Raw genomic sequence first — 16,619 nt, 5'->3', positions numbered from 1 at the left:
TTTACATCTACTTTCCTTTAACTATCTTACAGGAAAACAAGAATTTATGGCATTAAAATATTGGTTTTCATCTGCTGTCCTTTCTGCTAAGCTTAAGTGAATAAGGCATGTGGCTGATGTAGACACTTTGACCTCTCATTTACCTGCAGAGAATTTTAGAAATTAGAATGGAACATTCTAGAGGTTTGTTAGCAGTGAAAGGACAGTGAATCCTGGAGTGGTCACACAGTTGGGCTGAAGTGATCATTCTACGTCCCTGCCAGCTGAATTATTTTATTGACTGGAAACACTGAGAAATATGTGAATATGGCTTAGAAATTTATCCTATTTTCATAATTCCAAAGATCTCCAAGCCTGCTGGGCTTCTAGGTGAGGCAATTGTAGTGGCTTTATGCTTTTGTCGTGCTGCTCATTCAAGAACACAAATTAACAGTGAGCACTGTTCCACAGGCCATGTTAGCAGGTGGGGTGGGGTGCCAGCTCTGCTCTCTGTACTCCCACAAACAGCCTCGAGCATCGATTTAGTGCTTTTTGTTGCACTGCTCCATTTAATAACACTAAATGCAAAGTCCTGGAAGTGACGTGCTCCTGTCACTGCTGAGCCTCTGTGAGCTGAAAGCCAAGGGGGTGATGTGTCAGATGCCCTGTTCTCTTCCTGTAAAGTTGCTTTTTTCAGTGATTTCTATTTATAAACCGTGGGTGTATGTGGAGAGATAACTCTATCCCTATAGCTGGAAATCTGGAGTAGCGTATCTCGAGAAATGACTGCGTCTCTGTAGTCCTCCTATTTAACACTGGACAGGGAAGTTGCCTCCAACACGTAACATCCTGCCGCGTTCTTACTCATCCCCTATTAACAACGTTATTCATCATCGCATTTTTTCTGGCAGCTCCAGCCCCGCCCGCAGAGCTCCGGGTGCGGCGGCCGCGGGACTCGAACCTGCGGCTGAGGGCCTCGAACCGGCGGCCCCAGGACTCGAACCCGCGGCCCCTTCGCCGTGCGGGGCGGAGCTTCCACCAACGGCGGGCGGGGCCGGGCGGCGGCGGCGGTGGGTTGGGGGCGGCCGCGGGTAACGGGCGGGGGGCACGGGGGGCACGGGAAACCCCCGAGCTTGGGAAGGGCCTTCCCAGCCGGGCGGGACAGCGGGGAGGTGCTGCAGGCCTGCCCGGGAAGGGGGGCCGCTCCCCGGGGGAGGTACCTCAGGGCCCCCCTCAGGCCTGCGGGAGGCCGCGGGGCCGCCCCCGCCCCGCTCCGGCTCAGCGCCGCTTGTGCTCCCTCAGGGTCGGCGGGTACCGGGGCTGCTGAACGCGGGAGCCTCCGTGCTGAACGTGACATCCTTGAAGCGTTCCCGGTTCCGCTAATGCCTGGCAGCGCTCTGGCCCCCAGTCCCCTATGAGTTCATCGCTGCTGCGTTCTGCTTCTCCCCAGGTAAAACATGAAAGCGCCGCTAACAATCAGCTCTCTCTCTTTTTGGTTGGAGGGTACTCATTGCGCTGCTGACGGTTTGAGTCATGGACCACAGGTGGTACCACCTTGTCATGCAAAGGGCTTCAGTCAAGGGCCACAGGTTGTACCACGAGCATAAGGAACTTTTCGAAATGGTTTCTATTTATAATATAAACATAACTCTACTGAAATAAAAGCCTCCAGTTTATTATGAGATAATTTGTCACTTCCTTGTGTTGAAATGCATTCCTGTCTCACCCTTTATAGGCATTTAGCCCAGATCGCAAGAACAGCATCATTAAGAGACAGAGACAAGAACTCAAGCTTTTAATTGCAGAACTGAAAGATCGTGACAAGGAGCTCAATGACATGGTGGCAGTGCATGAGAGACACATTCAGGCCTGGGAAGATGATCGCCAAAAAATACTGACTTTAGCAGAACGATGCAGCTTATTAACCAGTAAGTGTTGGGATGGAAAGAAGAAAATCTTGGTCTTAAAAGTATATTCAGCTGCTTTGACCCCTCAATAACAGTTTTGCATCGTATAAGGAACCCTTTCCTACCCTTCAGCCTTTAAATTTTATTGTCTGTTTCTGAGATCTAAACTTCCACACTGGTGCTGAAATGATCTGATTTTGAAGAGGGTATGATGATCAGGTAACTCTTTCTCGTCTGAATGTGTAAATTGCTTCTGTGAATTATTTAAAAAATAATCTGATTAAATAAATGTCGGGGGAAGAGAAAAATTTGCAACTTGATGGCGAGTTACAGAGCCCTGTGCCCTGAGGTTCTGCTGCACAGCTCTGAACAAACACAAACCACCCAGTGAAACACCTGGTGGCTCTGAACAGTCTCAGCACAGAGCTCACCACACAGGTTCCTGCTCCATCTGACCTGGGTAGCCAGGGAATCCTCCTTCACAGTGTGCAACACAAGCATCCAGTTCTAAATTGTGTGATTTTAAAACACTGGGTTAAATGATTTCTGAGATTTAAGAAGTTGCGTGACAGCCTCTGAGCTGTTTTCTCACAGATAACTTTGTCTCCTTCCTTTTCAGATGAGCTGAACGAGAGAAATGCAATTATAAAATCACTGACCAAAAAGTTGAAGTTGTTAGAATCCCAGCATAATGACAGTAAGACAACACTTGAAAACACACAACAGAAGTTTAAAGAGCTCACCCAAAAAGTATCAGATTCATCTGTTCACTGCCAGGCTCTGGAGGTAGGGATTGAGTAATGATCTGATTTTGCAGTCCATGCATGTACAGGATGCCTGTGATGAACTGTAACATTCCAAAACTGAGACATGCAGGGTATTAAGACCCTTGATCACAAGCTGATTGGGGTATCATTTTTACTCCAGTCCTCTTTTCTCCAGTTTGCTCAAGATCCTGCATAACCATTCATGATGTTTAAATAACATGGATGCATTTACTGGAAAAAATCAGTAACTTTGAATCACTGAAGTAATAGCTGATGCTTATTTCTGTTCACTAGGAGAAAAATCAGAGTCTCCACTGCTCAGTTTTGGAACTGTCTGCTAAGACAGGCCAGCTGCAAGCGAGGGAACAGGAGCTTCTCACTATGCTTCAGCTGAAGGTAACGCCTGTAACATCTGTCATCTCATGGGCACTAAATGTGGTCAAACTGCAGTGCAGCTGTTGCTGACTGTGCCATGAGGCTTCTGTCACTGGTGATCTCACTCATGGCTAATTCTTAGGCTTGTTTGAGAAGGGAAAAGTAGTCAGCAATAAACTGGTTTATTTTCATAAACAAGCTTGTTTCCAAGCTTTAATTTTAGGGTTGGTTTTTTTTTTCCCCAAAAGCTCAGAAGGGAGTCTGTGGATCGCTTTAACTGCTGCAGAAAGATGTACTGTTGTTTTGTCAAAACCCACCCATAACATAAAAAATAAGAATTCATTCTCTTTTCTATTTCAGGACAAGGCCTTAATTGAAACAACTGATCAGATTACTGAGGTTACATCCAAGTTTAAGACACTGGAAGGTGCACTGCATGCAGCAAAGCTGATGGAATTCAGTCGCAACAGAGAACAGCAAGACCTCAAACTGACCCTGAGCGATGTCGTGTTTCAAGTAAATAAGATGAAAGGTAAATGTTTATACTGGGCACCTAATTTAGTGTAGGCCAGCACGACTCCTTTTCACTCTGGGAAATGCTACACTTTGTTTTACAGATGTCCTCTCTGAAAAGATGAAAGAAAGCAGCAAGCACCAGGAGGAAATCAGTCACCTGAAACAAGAAAATGGCTGCTTGAGGAGTGAGCTGATACTGGCAGGTAAGCGTGGGCAGTTGGCCTTTCATGCCTTGGCTTTCAACAGCTCAGAGGCTTCTAGGCAGCAGTTCACTGATATCTGTGAAGGAGGCAGCTTGTTACCTACCTTCCTTGCAGTTTAATAAAAGTATATCCCTTGTGTGCCATTCTTCTATGGAAGCAATATCTGGGGCTTCTGCAGGGACACTTTATAAAATCTTGTGAAAGCAGAAAGTTCACCAAAGTGGTTACACGGGGGGGGAGTAAGTGGCTTGGGGGATTCTCTCCTGAAAATTTTGAGACTTTCTCTTCTCTGTTGCTTGCTTTAGCCGATGGGTTTGGTTTAGGCTGGTTTAATATGCAGACCTTGGTAAATTGCATCCTGCACTCTGTAATACCTTTGGTTTTGGATGGAAGAACATCTGGTGCTGCAGTGGATAGAAAAGGTCACTGCAATATTCTTGGGGACAACCACAGAGACCTTGAAAGATTAGGTGGCCAAAGGTGTCCTCTGCTGGAAAATTTCCTTGCTTATCACTTCTAGTTTGCTATTACCTTTGCCAGACATTGATCCCATGTCTCATTATTGTAAAACCAATAGAATCGGGAATTGTTTCTCAGCGCTTCCCTGTACGTGCATGAATTAGAATTAATTAACTGAATTTCCTTTATCCTTGCCTCTTTTTTTCCCCCTTTTCCCTTTCCCTTTTCTATTTCCTTTCCTTTCTGAAAATGTTAAATAAATCAGTCAATGAAGCACAGTATTGCTGCTAGTAAAATGAAGTCAGGTGCTGAGGAAAAGCCCAAGGAAAACACTTGATTTTTTCGTTTTCTTGTGGGTTTTGTGCTCTTTTTATCTGGAGGAGAAACAGATCCTGTTGATCTTAAGAAAATGCTTTTGTTTTGTTTCAGTACCGCCTTCTACTGCTACAGACACAGCATTAGCAATGCACTTGCTTTGTGTCTATTCACCTGAAGTAATTGAAACAATTATTATGTTTTGAAACAGTGGAGGAAGCACAGAGAAAGGACCAACTTTATCAGTTTGCCAAGTCCAAGCAAGTGCGGATTGAAAAAGAATTGTCCAGCTTGCGACAGGTACAGCCCTGATTGTGTTTCTGCTGAGGTTAGAGAAGCATTTTCAGTCACATCAGACCTGCGTGGAACAGTGTAAAGAAGTTAGATCTGATTATTATTAATTAGGGAAAAAAAAAATCTGTTTGTGCCTTGCTGGGATCCCTGTAGAATGTTGATTTGTTTCGTTTGGGGTTAAGCCCATGGTGCTTGCTGGGAAGTCAAGTGAAGGGCAGCAGGATTGGGATTGCACACCTGCCCAAGGTGAACTCAGCAGTGTAAGGGGTGTGGTGTCCTGGCAGATTTGTTTTTCAAGACTTAAACCCTGTGTGTTCACCTGCTCTCAGGTGAGGTTCTCAAGGCATGTTCCATTTTTTAAACTGTAAATAATTGATGGGTAGTTACCTTCTCCGTTAGCTTCACAAAAAATCCCCTGCAGTGAAAGCCAAATCCCATGGTCATCATCCGTGTTACATTCTGTAACTGTGGACAACATAATAACATGAATTAAGTATCAGGTAACAGTGATGGTATTTTATTTATGGTTCAGTGTGGTTCCATCTTAGAAGAATAGTCCAATCTTCTAATAGAAATCCTGTTTATTGCTGCAAAATGTTATTTTCCTAAATACATACAGAGATGTCCTCTTAGATTTGGAAGTCTTTGTCAACTGTTTGACTACAGGCATTGGTTTAGAAAAACATTTTGAGGATATTTTTGGAAGACAGGCACTGTGGTACTACCTGATGGTGATGTTCCTGCACCCAGACATTTACTAATGCCCCTCATGGTCTCTAACAGGTCTGTGTAAAACAGCAGTGGGACTTACACTTCCTTCATGTCAACCTGGATAACTCTCAGGATTCCAGGCAAAAGCATGAAAAGGCAGCAAGTGGAAGGAGGTAAAGATATTTTTAATTTTTTTTTTCTTAAATAGTTTATCCTCAAAGAGAGACTTCACTGTTCAGCCTTAGCTAACATCCTAACAGAGGTGTGTGCTGGGTCAGGATGGCTTTGCTGGACTCAACCACAAACATCCAGTGAAGCTGTCAAGTACCGTGTTTTTTATTTGGTTGAGAGAGGCCGTGAACATCAGTCACAGACCAAGTATTGTAGCAGGCCAGACAGCTCATGATTTTTTTAGAAAATGAAGTAGTCTGGTGGTAGGGGTGTTAATCTGACTCCCTACTACTTTTGTTTAAAAAGCTAAGTTTATTTTAGGAAGTAAACTTAGAGAATTGGTGCACACCCTGGAGGTTCAGACAGAATTACCACACTGCATAAAACATGAGGGAACTCTCAGACTGATTTGAAAAGTAACAGCCGGATCTGGGCAGATTTTCTGGGGGGGGTTTTGGCAGGATACAGTTGCCTGGTGATGTATGAGCTGCTGCAGAACCCTGGCAGCAGCCTCTGTTCTGTAGAGCTTTAGGAGTGCACTTGGGGATGCTCTTTACCTGCAGTGTTTCTGACTTTTTTTTGTCGTGCCGTTGTAGCACAGGGGCCACATTCTCTGCCTCTGAAAGCCCCAGCGAGACAGACATGGGTAGGACTGAGGGCAGCCACAGGATGTGCGAGGAGTGTGGAACTGCACCAGTTCCAGCAAGTAGGGTAAAACCCACCCCTGAGATGTGTGAAGTAGATAATAGACAGTTACAGAATGCTTCAGACTTGGAGGAAACTACCTCAGCGTTCTTAAAGCGGTGTCAAAAAGTTGTGAAAGGCTTGGCTGTCCCTGCGGAAGAAGGAGAAAAGCAGGATGTTGCATCAAGCTTTGATGAGCTAGACAGTGAAAAATTTCATGAGGCAAACAGCACAAGGCCATTGAGAAACAGGGAAATTGGAGAGAATGGAGTGAAAAGCAGAGACCAACAAACCTTTGAGGTGTCTTTGCCTTCATATGATCATTGGCTTAACATAAGATCTCATGTAGATTTGCAAAGCACTTTGATCCAGAACATCACATCTGAAAAAAGTGATAATGGAAAGAAAACCTGGGAAGAGAGATCTGAAATTGAGTGTGGCCAAGAAAGCAGAGACACTCCTGTGACTTGCAAGTCTGAATCTGATTCCTGTATTAATAACTTAATTGTAAATGAAGATGAACGATGGAAGCCAGTATCAGATCTGGAATGGCTGGAGATTTTCAAACCCAAAAAGAGAGTTGGAAATACACGCTGTGGAAAAGATTACAGCTGTTTTGAGACTGCAAAAGAGATTAAATGTACCTGCTCAAAAAGGTTATGAGTTTGTTGCCTTTAAGAAATAAGTATAAGATAGAGTTATGTAGAAACTTAGGAATATAAGCTCCTGATATTATCTCAAGCTATGTATAAAGTAACTGCTGGTTTAAATTTAGTCTATCAACTTGAAAAGTAACAAATTTAAAATAAAAATAGCTCTTAAAGTATCATTATTCTATTTTTATGCATTTATTTTTCCTCATCTCTTATCCTCAAGAGCTGTGTGGGCAGGAGAAGCTGCAATACCATATAACTTAGCCAAATAAACTAATTGAGAAAATCTTAGGATTTTTTGAAATCCCGGGTGTTGCTTGTAACTCTGATGGGTCAAATACCTTCTGACCAGAGCTGGACTGGTACCATGATGTTTCTGTGAGGCAAGAAACAGATCCAGGTTTTGTGTGATGCTTTAGTGACTGTGTTATTTCTATTGAGAAATCACACCTTGGCTGGGCAAGAATGTAGGACACAGCTCTAAGCACAGGCTGCTGCCTCTGTCAGGGCAAGAAATGAGATGGCAAGATTTACAGGACAGCAATCTGTCCACCATCCAGTTCATGGGACTCTATCCCTCTGTCTGTGCTGTGGGAGGAAGAGGACAGGTGGTTGGGGACAAGCACAATGAGGTTTCTAATGCTGAGAAGTGTCAGAAGAAGACTCAGGTGCCTCAGTGGTGTTGGAATGTCTCAGAGATAAAAACGCTGCTCAGAAGTAGCTTTGTGCCTGCACAAGCAAAGGCATTCAGAGCTGGGGCTTGCTCTGGATTTGTTCTGTTGGTTCCTCTATTTCCTTTCAAAAAATTGATTTGCCAGCTCTGTTTTAGAAGGATTTCTGAAGTTTCACAGTAATTTCATAGCTGCCTTTTAGCCAGAGGAGGAGCCTTCCAGCTGGTGGTTTGACAAGCACAGTAAATTAACAGCTGTTTAAACCTGCTAACAGTGTTTGCCAGCAAGTCTGCCCAGCATCCAAACAGATTAATGTTTTGGAATGGAAAGATCTGATGTATGGATGCTTTCATTCTGTGTGGCTTTTGGAATAGAAATATTGTAGAAATCGTTCCTGCAGTGAGACAAACCTGTTCAGGAACAAGGTGAATGGGCAGCCACTGAAAAAGAATGCTGGCCTGGCACATTCCCACGTGCCTTAGCTGAGCTTCACACACCCGTGTGGGCTCGCTCTAGTTTCCACTGGATATAAATCATTGAAAAGACTCCACTCCCCTTCTGTCTACCCTGACCTTTCTTCTCTACTCCCCTGGCAGCACCAATGACACACTGCCATCCCTCCAAATCCCTTTTGAGGCTGGATCATGAAAGCTGCTTTCACTTTTTGTCTTGTCCTATTTGTCTTGTCCTTGAGTGAATTTTAAAAGAAAATGGACAAATTTAAGCTGGACAGTGCAGCTAGAAAAGATATCCTCTAGTTAGGGGGGGCTGTGCTACCCACTGGGGATTTGCTGCTGAGCTATCCAGTTTTCTTGATGCCCACATTTGGTCCTGGGGCCCTGCTAATTGGAGATGGATTGACTCAGTGCAAATCCCTGACTGTCTGCTCTCCAGCCTCTGCAGACTCGGATTTGCCAGGCAATAAATCCTCGCCCGTAAATGGGAGGAAGGCAGGAGCATTGCTTCTGTGAGGGATTAATGGCAGAGACCAAACACAACGTTCCTCCTGGGACTTGAATCTGGATTCTCCAGTTTTCCATTGCTGCTTTCATAGTGCTGATGATGTAGTTTGTGTTTAGGGAAGGGTGCTGGCACCTCCCTGTCAGCCCAGCAAATATTTTTGCCATGAGTTCCTGAATTCTGGAGCAGCCAACAAGGAGGCTGTTAACAGTCAAATACCTTCCCCAACAGCAAAGGGGATTGTGAAATCCCTGAGTGCAGGAATCATTTCTGTGTGTTCTGACTTGGTGACTTCATTTATGTTGGGCCAATGTTTGCTGCCTTTGGATTTTTATCTCAATTCCCATTTTAAAGATGGTGCATCAGCAGGTACTTGTTGAGTCTGCTCGGGCTGGACTAAGCCACCCATTCCTGAGCCATTTCTCTGCCTCAAAATCAAACCTGTTTCCCCTTCCTTTCCAACCTGCGTGTTTTCCAGGACAGGCCACGCTCATCTCATGTCCTCACATCCCTGTTCCAGGCTGCTTGTTCCCTCACGTCTCCACAGAACCTTTCCTTGTCACAAACACAGACACGAGCTTTTCTCTCCTAAAAGAGAGTCTGTTTTATCCCAGTCTTTTATGGGAGAAGTGAAATGGGACACAGCAGGCACTCATGAGCTGGCAACTCTCATGAGGGCTTTTTCCTAGATTGAATGTCAGTTAAAAATACGCTTATTTTTAACAGTCTTGCCTGGTATGGAATGCATTGTTACACCAAAATAAGTATCTAAAGAATATCTAACGAAATGTTGTCAATTCAAAGATGATATTTTCTTTAAAATACACATTTTTTTTCATTATTTGCCTATCCAGGCAGGGCTAGCACTCTGCTTCTGTTATGTTCAGAAGTTGATGAATGTGGTTTGCTCCTGTATTTAAAAATAAATAAACCCAAGCCTCTTTGGAAAAGCTCTCCTGTGATCTCTGAAGTAAGATGATGACTGTGAAATTCCCTTGAAAGGTACACCTGCAAATATTAATTTGCCTAATGGTTGATTAAAACCAAGAAGGGAGTTGGGTGTGAGGGAAGAGGGAGTAGCAGAGTATTGGGAAGAATGAAGTATTGCCTTTCATGTGCTCTTTGCAGGGTTAAGTGCACACTCAAGCACATGGTCATGGAGCTGGCTGAGACTGGTTGAATGTCAAGCCCTTGTCCTCAGAGGATGAAACCGATCTAGGGAAGCTGTAAAGCATGGGAATGCTCTGAGGAACAGGATAACCTCCCAAGCTTCTTGGTTTCCTTGGCTCAGGGCCCACAGTTATTTATGTTGTGCCACGATTTTCCCTTGAAAGTTTAAGAAGGATGGTGATACTGTTTCTGCCAATGTATTAATTTTTTTTAACAGTGAAGAAAACGTGGATCTGAATTCCTACCACTTGGCTTCTCCCCATTTGACATCCACTCAGAAGAGTGACATGACTCAAAATTCTGGGAAATCCTCTGGTGAAGACTCCCCTCTGGACATCAGTGACTTGGCAGTGACTAAACCAACAAACAGATGCTGCATGAACACAGTCAGTATCTCATTGCACAATGTCCTTGACTGATTTTAAGGGGAATTATGACTGGTGGTAGGAATGCAAATGTCTTCCAGCATGGAAGAACTGGGGACTCAAATGATGAGACAGCAGGCTTAAGGAAAAGGTGGTAGCATTATTTTTTAAAAACAACTCCTTGTTGTCTCAATATGCCTTTGACAGCATAAGTATAAATGAGTTTTTAAAAAATAAATAAGGTTTTGGAATGAAAAGCTTGAAGAAAATGGATGCTGTCTAATTGGTAATTCCACTAAATATCTGAGTACACGTGGATGCAGTTATCAGAAGCTGTTGGATATGTTTCTTTCCTGTTCTGCTTGGTCTTCCCTCTTTCTCATGTCTTTATTCTCTCCTTTATCCTCTCTTGTGTGAGCTCCATATACATGCATGTGGAAATGTGTTAAAAAATGGCAGTAGGAAGGAGCTCTGTGTTAATCAGAAGCACCAGCAGTTAGACAGTGTCTGTTACGTTGCAGTATTTTGAACAGAAACATTTCAAAATCAAAATGCTAGTTCTTGGTGCTTTATAATTCTTTTAAATACTCCAAAAAAAGATCCCTCCATAACTCTGGCTCCTCTCTGTGTCCCCCAGGATACCAGTTCCCTGTTCTGGAAGCTGGAGCGCTCGCTGGCCCAGTCCCGACAGATACTTACTGATCTGGAGCTCAGCCTTCTCCACACCAGCCCTTCCTGCATTGCCAACACCAACACCATGAATAAGGTACAGATTGCTCTCCCAGGACCCAGGTCAGGTGCTCAGGAATACTGATTGGGAACATCCTTTCCCTTATGCTTGGCTTGCACTGCATTAGCAAAGCATGAGGAGGATATTGGTTATGAAGAGACAGTTCCTGCATGCCTTAGTGCTTGAATTTTTTATAGGATTCTGTATGGCTGCTCAAGGTCATGACAGGATTTGACTTCTGCATGTGTCTAAACAGATGGAAGGCAGAAGTCATTTTGGGGCAAGCTGTAGGAGGTCTAAAACAAAGTGAACACTGGTTCTTTCTCCCTTGAAGAAAATGAGATGATTTCTCAGGCTCAGCACACACTCACTGCTCTGCTGTCCCAGAGACTCACAGTCAGAACTAGTTTATTATTATATTCATGGAAAGGAGGGCAGTATAGGGAATAGGTGGTATATAGGATACTTTCTGATAAGGATTTAAACCAGAAGCACAGCTTAAATAAATTTAGAGCTTTTGTGGGTTAATAGTTTTAGCTCCTTCATTGCAGGCTCAGGGTCAGAGAATATATACAGTGGTCAAAGAAAAGAACCTGTATGTAGCTGTCACGGCAGTTTATTTTATGAGCACAAGTGCTGATAAAGTTCCTGGTGAGTATTTGGGCAGTAGAAGTAATCAGAGAAAGGGTCACTTGTTTGGTGGATAAATATCCATAAGAATTTCTACCTTGTTTGACAAGGACATTGTACCTTTTGTCCCTAGAAATGAGTACACTTGTTTATATCCCAAAGGGAGGATTTAGGCTCCTGGGTTCAGAGCAGTGCTGAACCCTCATCTTCATCCTCACAAGTATCACCTCCCTCTAAAGAGTTGCACTCCTTTTAGCCTTAGATGAACTTGACCAGAACAACGTTACTGTAAGGAACAGACAAAGCCATTTTTATAACATTCAGCACCATAAAACCTTCGCTGTGCTGGGCCTGAGTGTAAAGGTTGTGTGCCAGCGTTTGCATAAACTGAAAGGATATTTTGTTCAGAAGTTCCTCTGCAGGATTTCATTCAGTGGCAAAGACAGCAGCAGTTTAGTCTTTTGCAAAGACTCCTGAGTAGGAGGATTCCTGAAAAGCTCCCTCCAACACAGTGCTTGCTTGTGGCTCTTGCCCAGCCCCATCAGCTGTCTGGCTCCTGCTCACTGCTTGGCACGTCACAGCTCGGCTACTCCGGCTGCCCATGACTCTGCTTTATAATCTGATGCTGCATTTTTGAGCTTGGAAATTGGCTTCTCCTTCAGCACGGGTGCTTTAGTGGATAGAAAATGAAGCAGGCTCGTGTGTAGTGGCGGGAGCAGATCCTGAGCCACATCTGTGGAGCTTTGATCTGCTTTCAGAGCGGTTCTGGGCAAAAACTCGTCAAGCATGTTCGAGTTAATCTATGCAGGCCAACTAACCTGTGCTTAAAACCAGGCTTACCTGGGGCTGTTTTAAACTGAGCTTCAGAACATAATACATATTAAAAAACAGCCTTTAGAATTTCATCAGGAAGAATTTGTACATGTTGGATTCTGTGTCCTGCTTGGGGGAGGGAGGAGAAGAGGGAATTAAGAAGTGTACCCCTGCTGCTCACCATCTTGAACCTGGCAGCTCTGGAAATTTTATTCTCTGAGTCCTTTGATTTCCATGTAGTTTTTTTACATTACAATGGAAACAACAGAGCTTGCAGAAACTCTTCACAGAAGCCAGTTATCTGCTGCAGAAGAAAGAGATGCTAAGCTTCTTTTTTTTCTCTGTGATGTTCCGTGAACATGAAGGTGTTTTCAGCTTCATCTTTTATTGTTTGCTTCCCTCTATATAAATGCATCTGCAATATTAATACACTTTATGGATTTCTGAGGTGGGCCTGGCACAGGATTCTAAGTGCATTTCCAATAAAACTCTTGTGATTACTGTAACAGCAAACAGATATTAAGGCAGCAAGTAGTTCCTTTAGTCAAATAATTAAACTTTTCTCAAGCATGTTCCTCATCCTCAGGGCAGTCAGATCTCACAGTTTCATTCCCCAGTACCTGCACTCTCCTTATTGTAGTTAAAACCCTTCTGTGTGTTACAGATAACAGGATCAAGGATGTGAACATTGTTGAATGAGAGATTGGGAAGTTTTTTTCCAGTGCCAAGGCCAAGGGCTGTTTTAGGATACTGTTCCTGGGCTCAGAGCCCCAGAAGTAGAATGTATTGAATAGAGCTGTTTCAGAATATCCAAAGTAGCCTTACCCACAGCAGATTGTTTTTTTCTTTTTGAATCAGGAAATTTCTCACTCTCTGATTATTTGTTCTCCTATTGTGGATTGGATGCTTGCGATAGGCACCACCTTGTCTGGTTCTGAGGACAAAAGTGTAACCAGATATGGTCAAAATCCTGAACACCACATGAAACTGAATAAGAACCAGCAACAATGAGGAGAAAAACTGGCAAAAAAAAGAAATCTTCCAGTGCTGACACAACCTGAGCTCATGCCTGCAAAGGGAGGTTATCCCACAGCCAGCTGGGCTGTGACACTGTGTGGCACCGGGTTTCTCATGTGGATCAGCCTCAATCCAGTGGGGAGCTGGTGCTCAGTTCTCTGTTGGATATTCCAGCTGCAGTCCCTGAGCTGTTTGTGCCCTGAGGAGCCAAACCTGCTGTGCCCTGGGGAGTCTGGGTGGTTTGCAGCACCTCTTGTCCTGCTGGTTCTGCATTAAGCCTGGAGACACTGAGTCCTCTCTCAAAACCCGTCGGGTCTGCGGAGTGCAGCTGATGGAGCTCTTGGAGGAGATGGATGCTGAGTAGCTGGAATGCCAAACCTGACTCTGCTGTAACATTCCTGTGCACAGAGAGAGCTCTTCTTTTCCTAAAAAGAAAAAGGTAAAAGCAGCCGGAGGTTTTATAGGCTGAAGCCAGCACTGTGACTTGCATGCTGAAACCACTGATGTTACAAAGCTTCAGGAGCAAATCCCCAAAAGTGCTGAGCCCCGTGCTGAGGCAGCAGAGTGGTGAGAGCACGCTGAGCCTACAGAAATAATCACATTTGCCTCAAGTGAGAAAGAGCCAGTGGAACAAACACACCACAATCCACTGTAGATCCATGACAAGAATGAGTGACTCTGCGAGGCACTGGCTAATGTGTAATTCTCATTTTCTTTGTGTGTTAAAAGGCACTGAATCACTGTGATCAGTTAGATCTGAAGCAGAGCAGGTCCAGAAATAACTAAATATTTGTGGAGTTTCATATACAGAAGCGACTGAATTGATTTTGGTTGTGTTTGTTTGGTTTTAAATTGCTTTGAAACTCATTTGAAGGCAGGTGCACTGACAAACATTAGGGTAATTTCCTCCCAAGCTGCCAGTGATTTAGCCATTCTCATCAGTCAGTTGTTTTGCCTCTAGAGAGAGGTTGGGTGGGAGGGAGGGAGTTGAAGAACTCAGGAGGAAAGCAGTGAGTAAAAGGCTATATTCAGTTTTGGACACAGCAGCATGTGCCACTGCTCATAAATGGTGACTCAGTGGCTGGCCTGGGGCACAAAGATCACTCCTTTCCTCAAAGCCAGCTGGAAAGGTTTTATTTCCCAACACCCCGGTGGTGGCCCTGACTGTTGTCTTTCTGTGAAGTACTTTGTTTACTTTTTCCTCTTTATATTTTTACTCTGTGTTCTTACTCTGTTTGCAGTGTGAAAATGTGTGTAGTAAATTGACAAACGTGTGGTTGCATCAGATATTTCAGAGGAAATGTTCCTGCTTTTTAATAAAAATCTTTTCATTTTCTGCAGAGGAAGAAGTTGTTTCCAACACAGAAGTAATTCTGAGGACTGAGGATCATCAACCCAGCAGCTACAATGGAAAGTTACCTCATTTTTTTCCATGGTCCTCCTGAGTGTTTGAAAGACTCACAAGTGGCACGAAGATGTGACTCTGCGGGAATGTATTTTATCTTGAAATAAAACACAGAATTATGCCAAGATTAACAAAGCTATTTTTATAGCTGAGAGCTCAGGTTAAACACTAGCTTGTTTTTTAAGAATCTGAAGTGTGTAATTGTTACAACATAGGAACTATTTTTCTTTTTTTTTATGGTGGCTCTGAAATATTTATAGAGTATGACACAGCCAAGCTTTTTGTTCTGGATTTCTTGCCTTGTAGAGAGAGAGAATAATGTTTATAGGAAGTTCCCAATTAGTGTTGCAAGCAGGAATGTCACCGATGTTGCTGAAATGGGAGAGCTGTCACCCACAAGGTGGGCAGAACAACTTTCCACACTCAGGAGCTGGTTCTTCCAGCAAAAGTTTATCAGATCAGGTGTGTATGGCCTCTGTTTGCACTGCAGAGCAGTAGCCAAGTATGATGTGACCTTTTTTTAGCATTTAAACTGGATTTATCTTTGCTGATTGGACAAGACATGCTGTTACCACAATTTGAACTTATTTTTTAACTAAGAGAGATCAAATAAGCTAATAAAGGTGATGCTTTGCTGTGTCTTTCTTGCCCATTGAACACATTTAGCACTGAATTTCTGACACTTCTCAGCACAGCACAAGTGGGCTGCTTGGTCCCATGCAGGTTGGGAGCACTTTGGGACACCAGTGCCCCTCCCACAGCCCTGTGCCAGTGTTTTTCCTGCTCGAGGGCAGCCAAAGGTGGGAGTCTCCGCTCCATCCACTGCCACCAATTATTGCAGAGAAACACAACACTCCGTGGATTCCCCTCGTTAACTCTTTCATTTCATGTTCTGTTTTCTCTTTAATTACCCCAGTGACAGCCTTTCCTCTGGGTATTAATGCCCTCGAATTAGGTGGCCAGTTCTGATCAGAGCTGGTCTTCTCCAGACTCTTTCCCTGCCTGCTCGCCAGTGTTACCCACAGAAGGAAGGAAGCTCAGCTGCTCCAGCTCTTTCCAAATTTCCTCAAGCCTTTACAGTGCATTTATTCCTCTACCTGCACAGAACCTTCTCAGGCTCCATCCTCACCATCTCCTGCTGTGGCTATGACACAAATTCCCCTAAAAAAGCCAATGATAACAATGCTGTGATGCTCACCCTGAAGCCGTCCAGCAGCTCCACAGAGAAATTGGTGTAACATCCAAGCGGGAGCTGCACCGGTTTAAATGTGTTTGAGGTTACTGGATGAACTCATTGAGTTTAAACCCCTTGAGAGTTTAAAATGATGGCTTTAAAATCAATATAGAAAACTGAGCTCAAGCAATGCATCAAGGATCTGCAGAGCACTATGATTTTGTATCGGGGCTGCCCTGGATTTGTGGAATGGGAAGAAGGGGAATAATTGGGTTAATTTATTCAGCACTAAGTGACTTAAAACCCAGCTGCATTATTGACCACACTCTGAGGCTCGTATGGAAACGCTTCAAACTCAGAGCCTTATTTCTGGAAGCAGCTCAAATACTCCAGGGAGCCCTTTGCTATTGTATCCTTGGACTGAGTTATTATTTAAAGACAACAAAGCTTCTGTTCAGCCGCGGCCTTTCCGCAGGGTGGATGCGAGCTCCGGTCATTGACTTTGCTAACGGGAATTGGCGTTGGAGCTCCGGGGCTCAGGATGAGCTGCGCGTGTGTGTGCAGGTGCATTGGGAGAGGGGTGAACACGGGCACTGAGAAGGGACGGCCTTGCGGGCGGTGACCGCCGTTCCTGGTGTTTCCTGAGCTGA

General features: G+C 44.1%; 1 protein-coding gene across 4 annotated transcripts; it reads left to right on the top strand.

Annotated features, from left to right (window-relative positions):
- The first annotated feature begins 965 nt into the window (after positions 1-965).
- Positions 966-15,424, top strand: CCDC62 (coiled-coil domain containing 62). Of its 4 annotated transcripts, XR_011155469.1 has the most exons (12): positions 1,098-1,429; positions 1,715-1,907; positions 2,506-2,672; positions 2,948-3,049; positions 3,389-3,560; positions 3,646-3,747; positions 4,733-4,821; positions 5,599-5,699; positions 10,053-10,221; positions 10,838-10,966; positions 13,232-13,829; positions 14,732-15,424. XR_011155469.1 is itself a non-coding variant. In XM_069031063.1 (11 exons), exons 1-11 carry the CDS (start codon positions 1,394-1,396, stop codon positions 14,759-14,761), a joined length of 1,290 nt encoding a protein of 429 aa, XP_068887164.1. In that variant the 5' UTR covers positions 1,098-1,393; the 3' UTR covers positions 14,762-15,424. The 4 variants fall into 4 exon arrangements, 3 of the variants coding, with proteins under 3 accessions (XP_068887163.1, XP_068887164.1, XP_068887162.1); XM_069031063.1 differs by lacking the exon at positions 13,232-13,829; XM_069031062.1 differs by lacking the exons at positions 10,053-10,221; positions 10,838-10,966; positions 13,232-13,829; positions 14,732-15,424 and adding exons at positions 966-1,049; positions 6,294-8,758 and having other exon boundaries at positions 1,282-1,429.
- Positions 15,425-16,619: the final 1,195 nt, after the last annotated feature.

The sequence above is a fragment of the Aphelocoma coerulescens genome, chromosome 15 (assembly GCF_041296385.1).
Source record: "Aphelocoma coerulescens isolate FSJ_1873_10779 chromosome 15, UR_Acoe_1.0, whole genome shotgun sequence".
NCBI lineage: Eukaryota > Metazoa > Chordata > Aves > Passeriformes > Corvidae > Aphelocoma > Aphelocoma coerulescens.
This window is presented reverse-complemented; position numbering and strand designations above follow the sequence as displayed.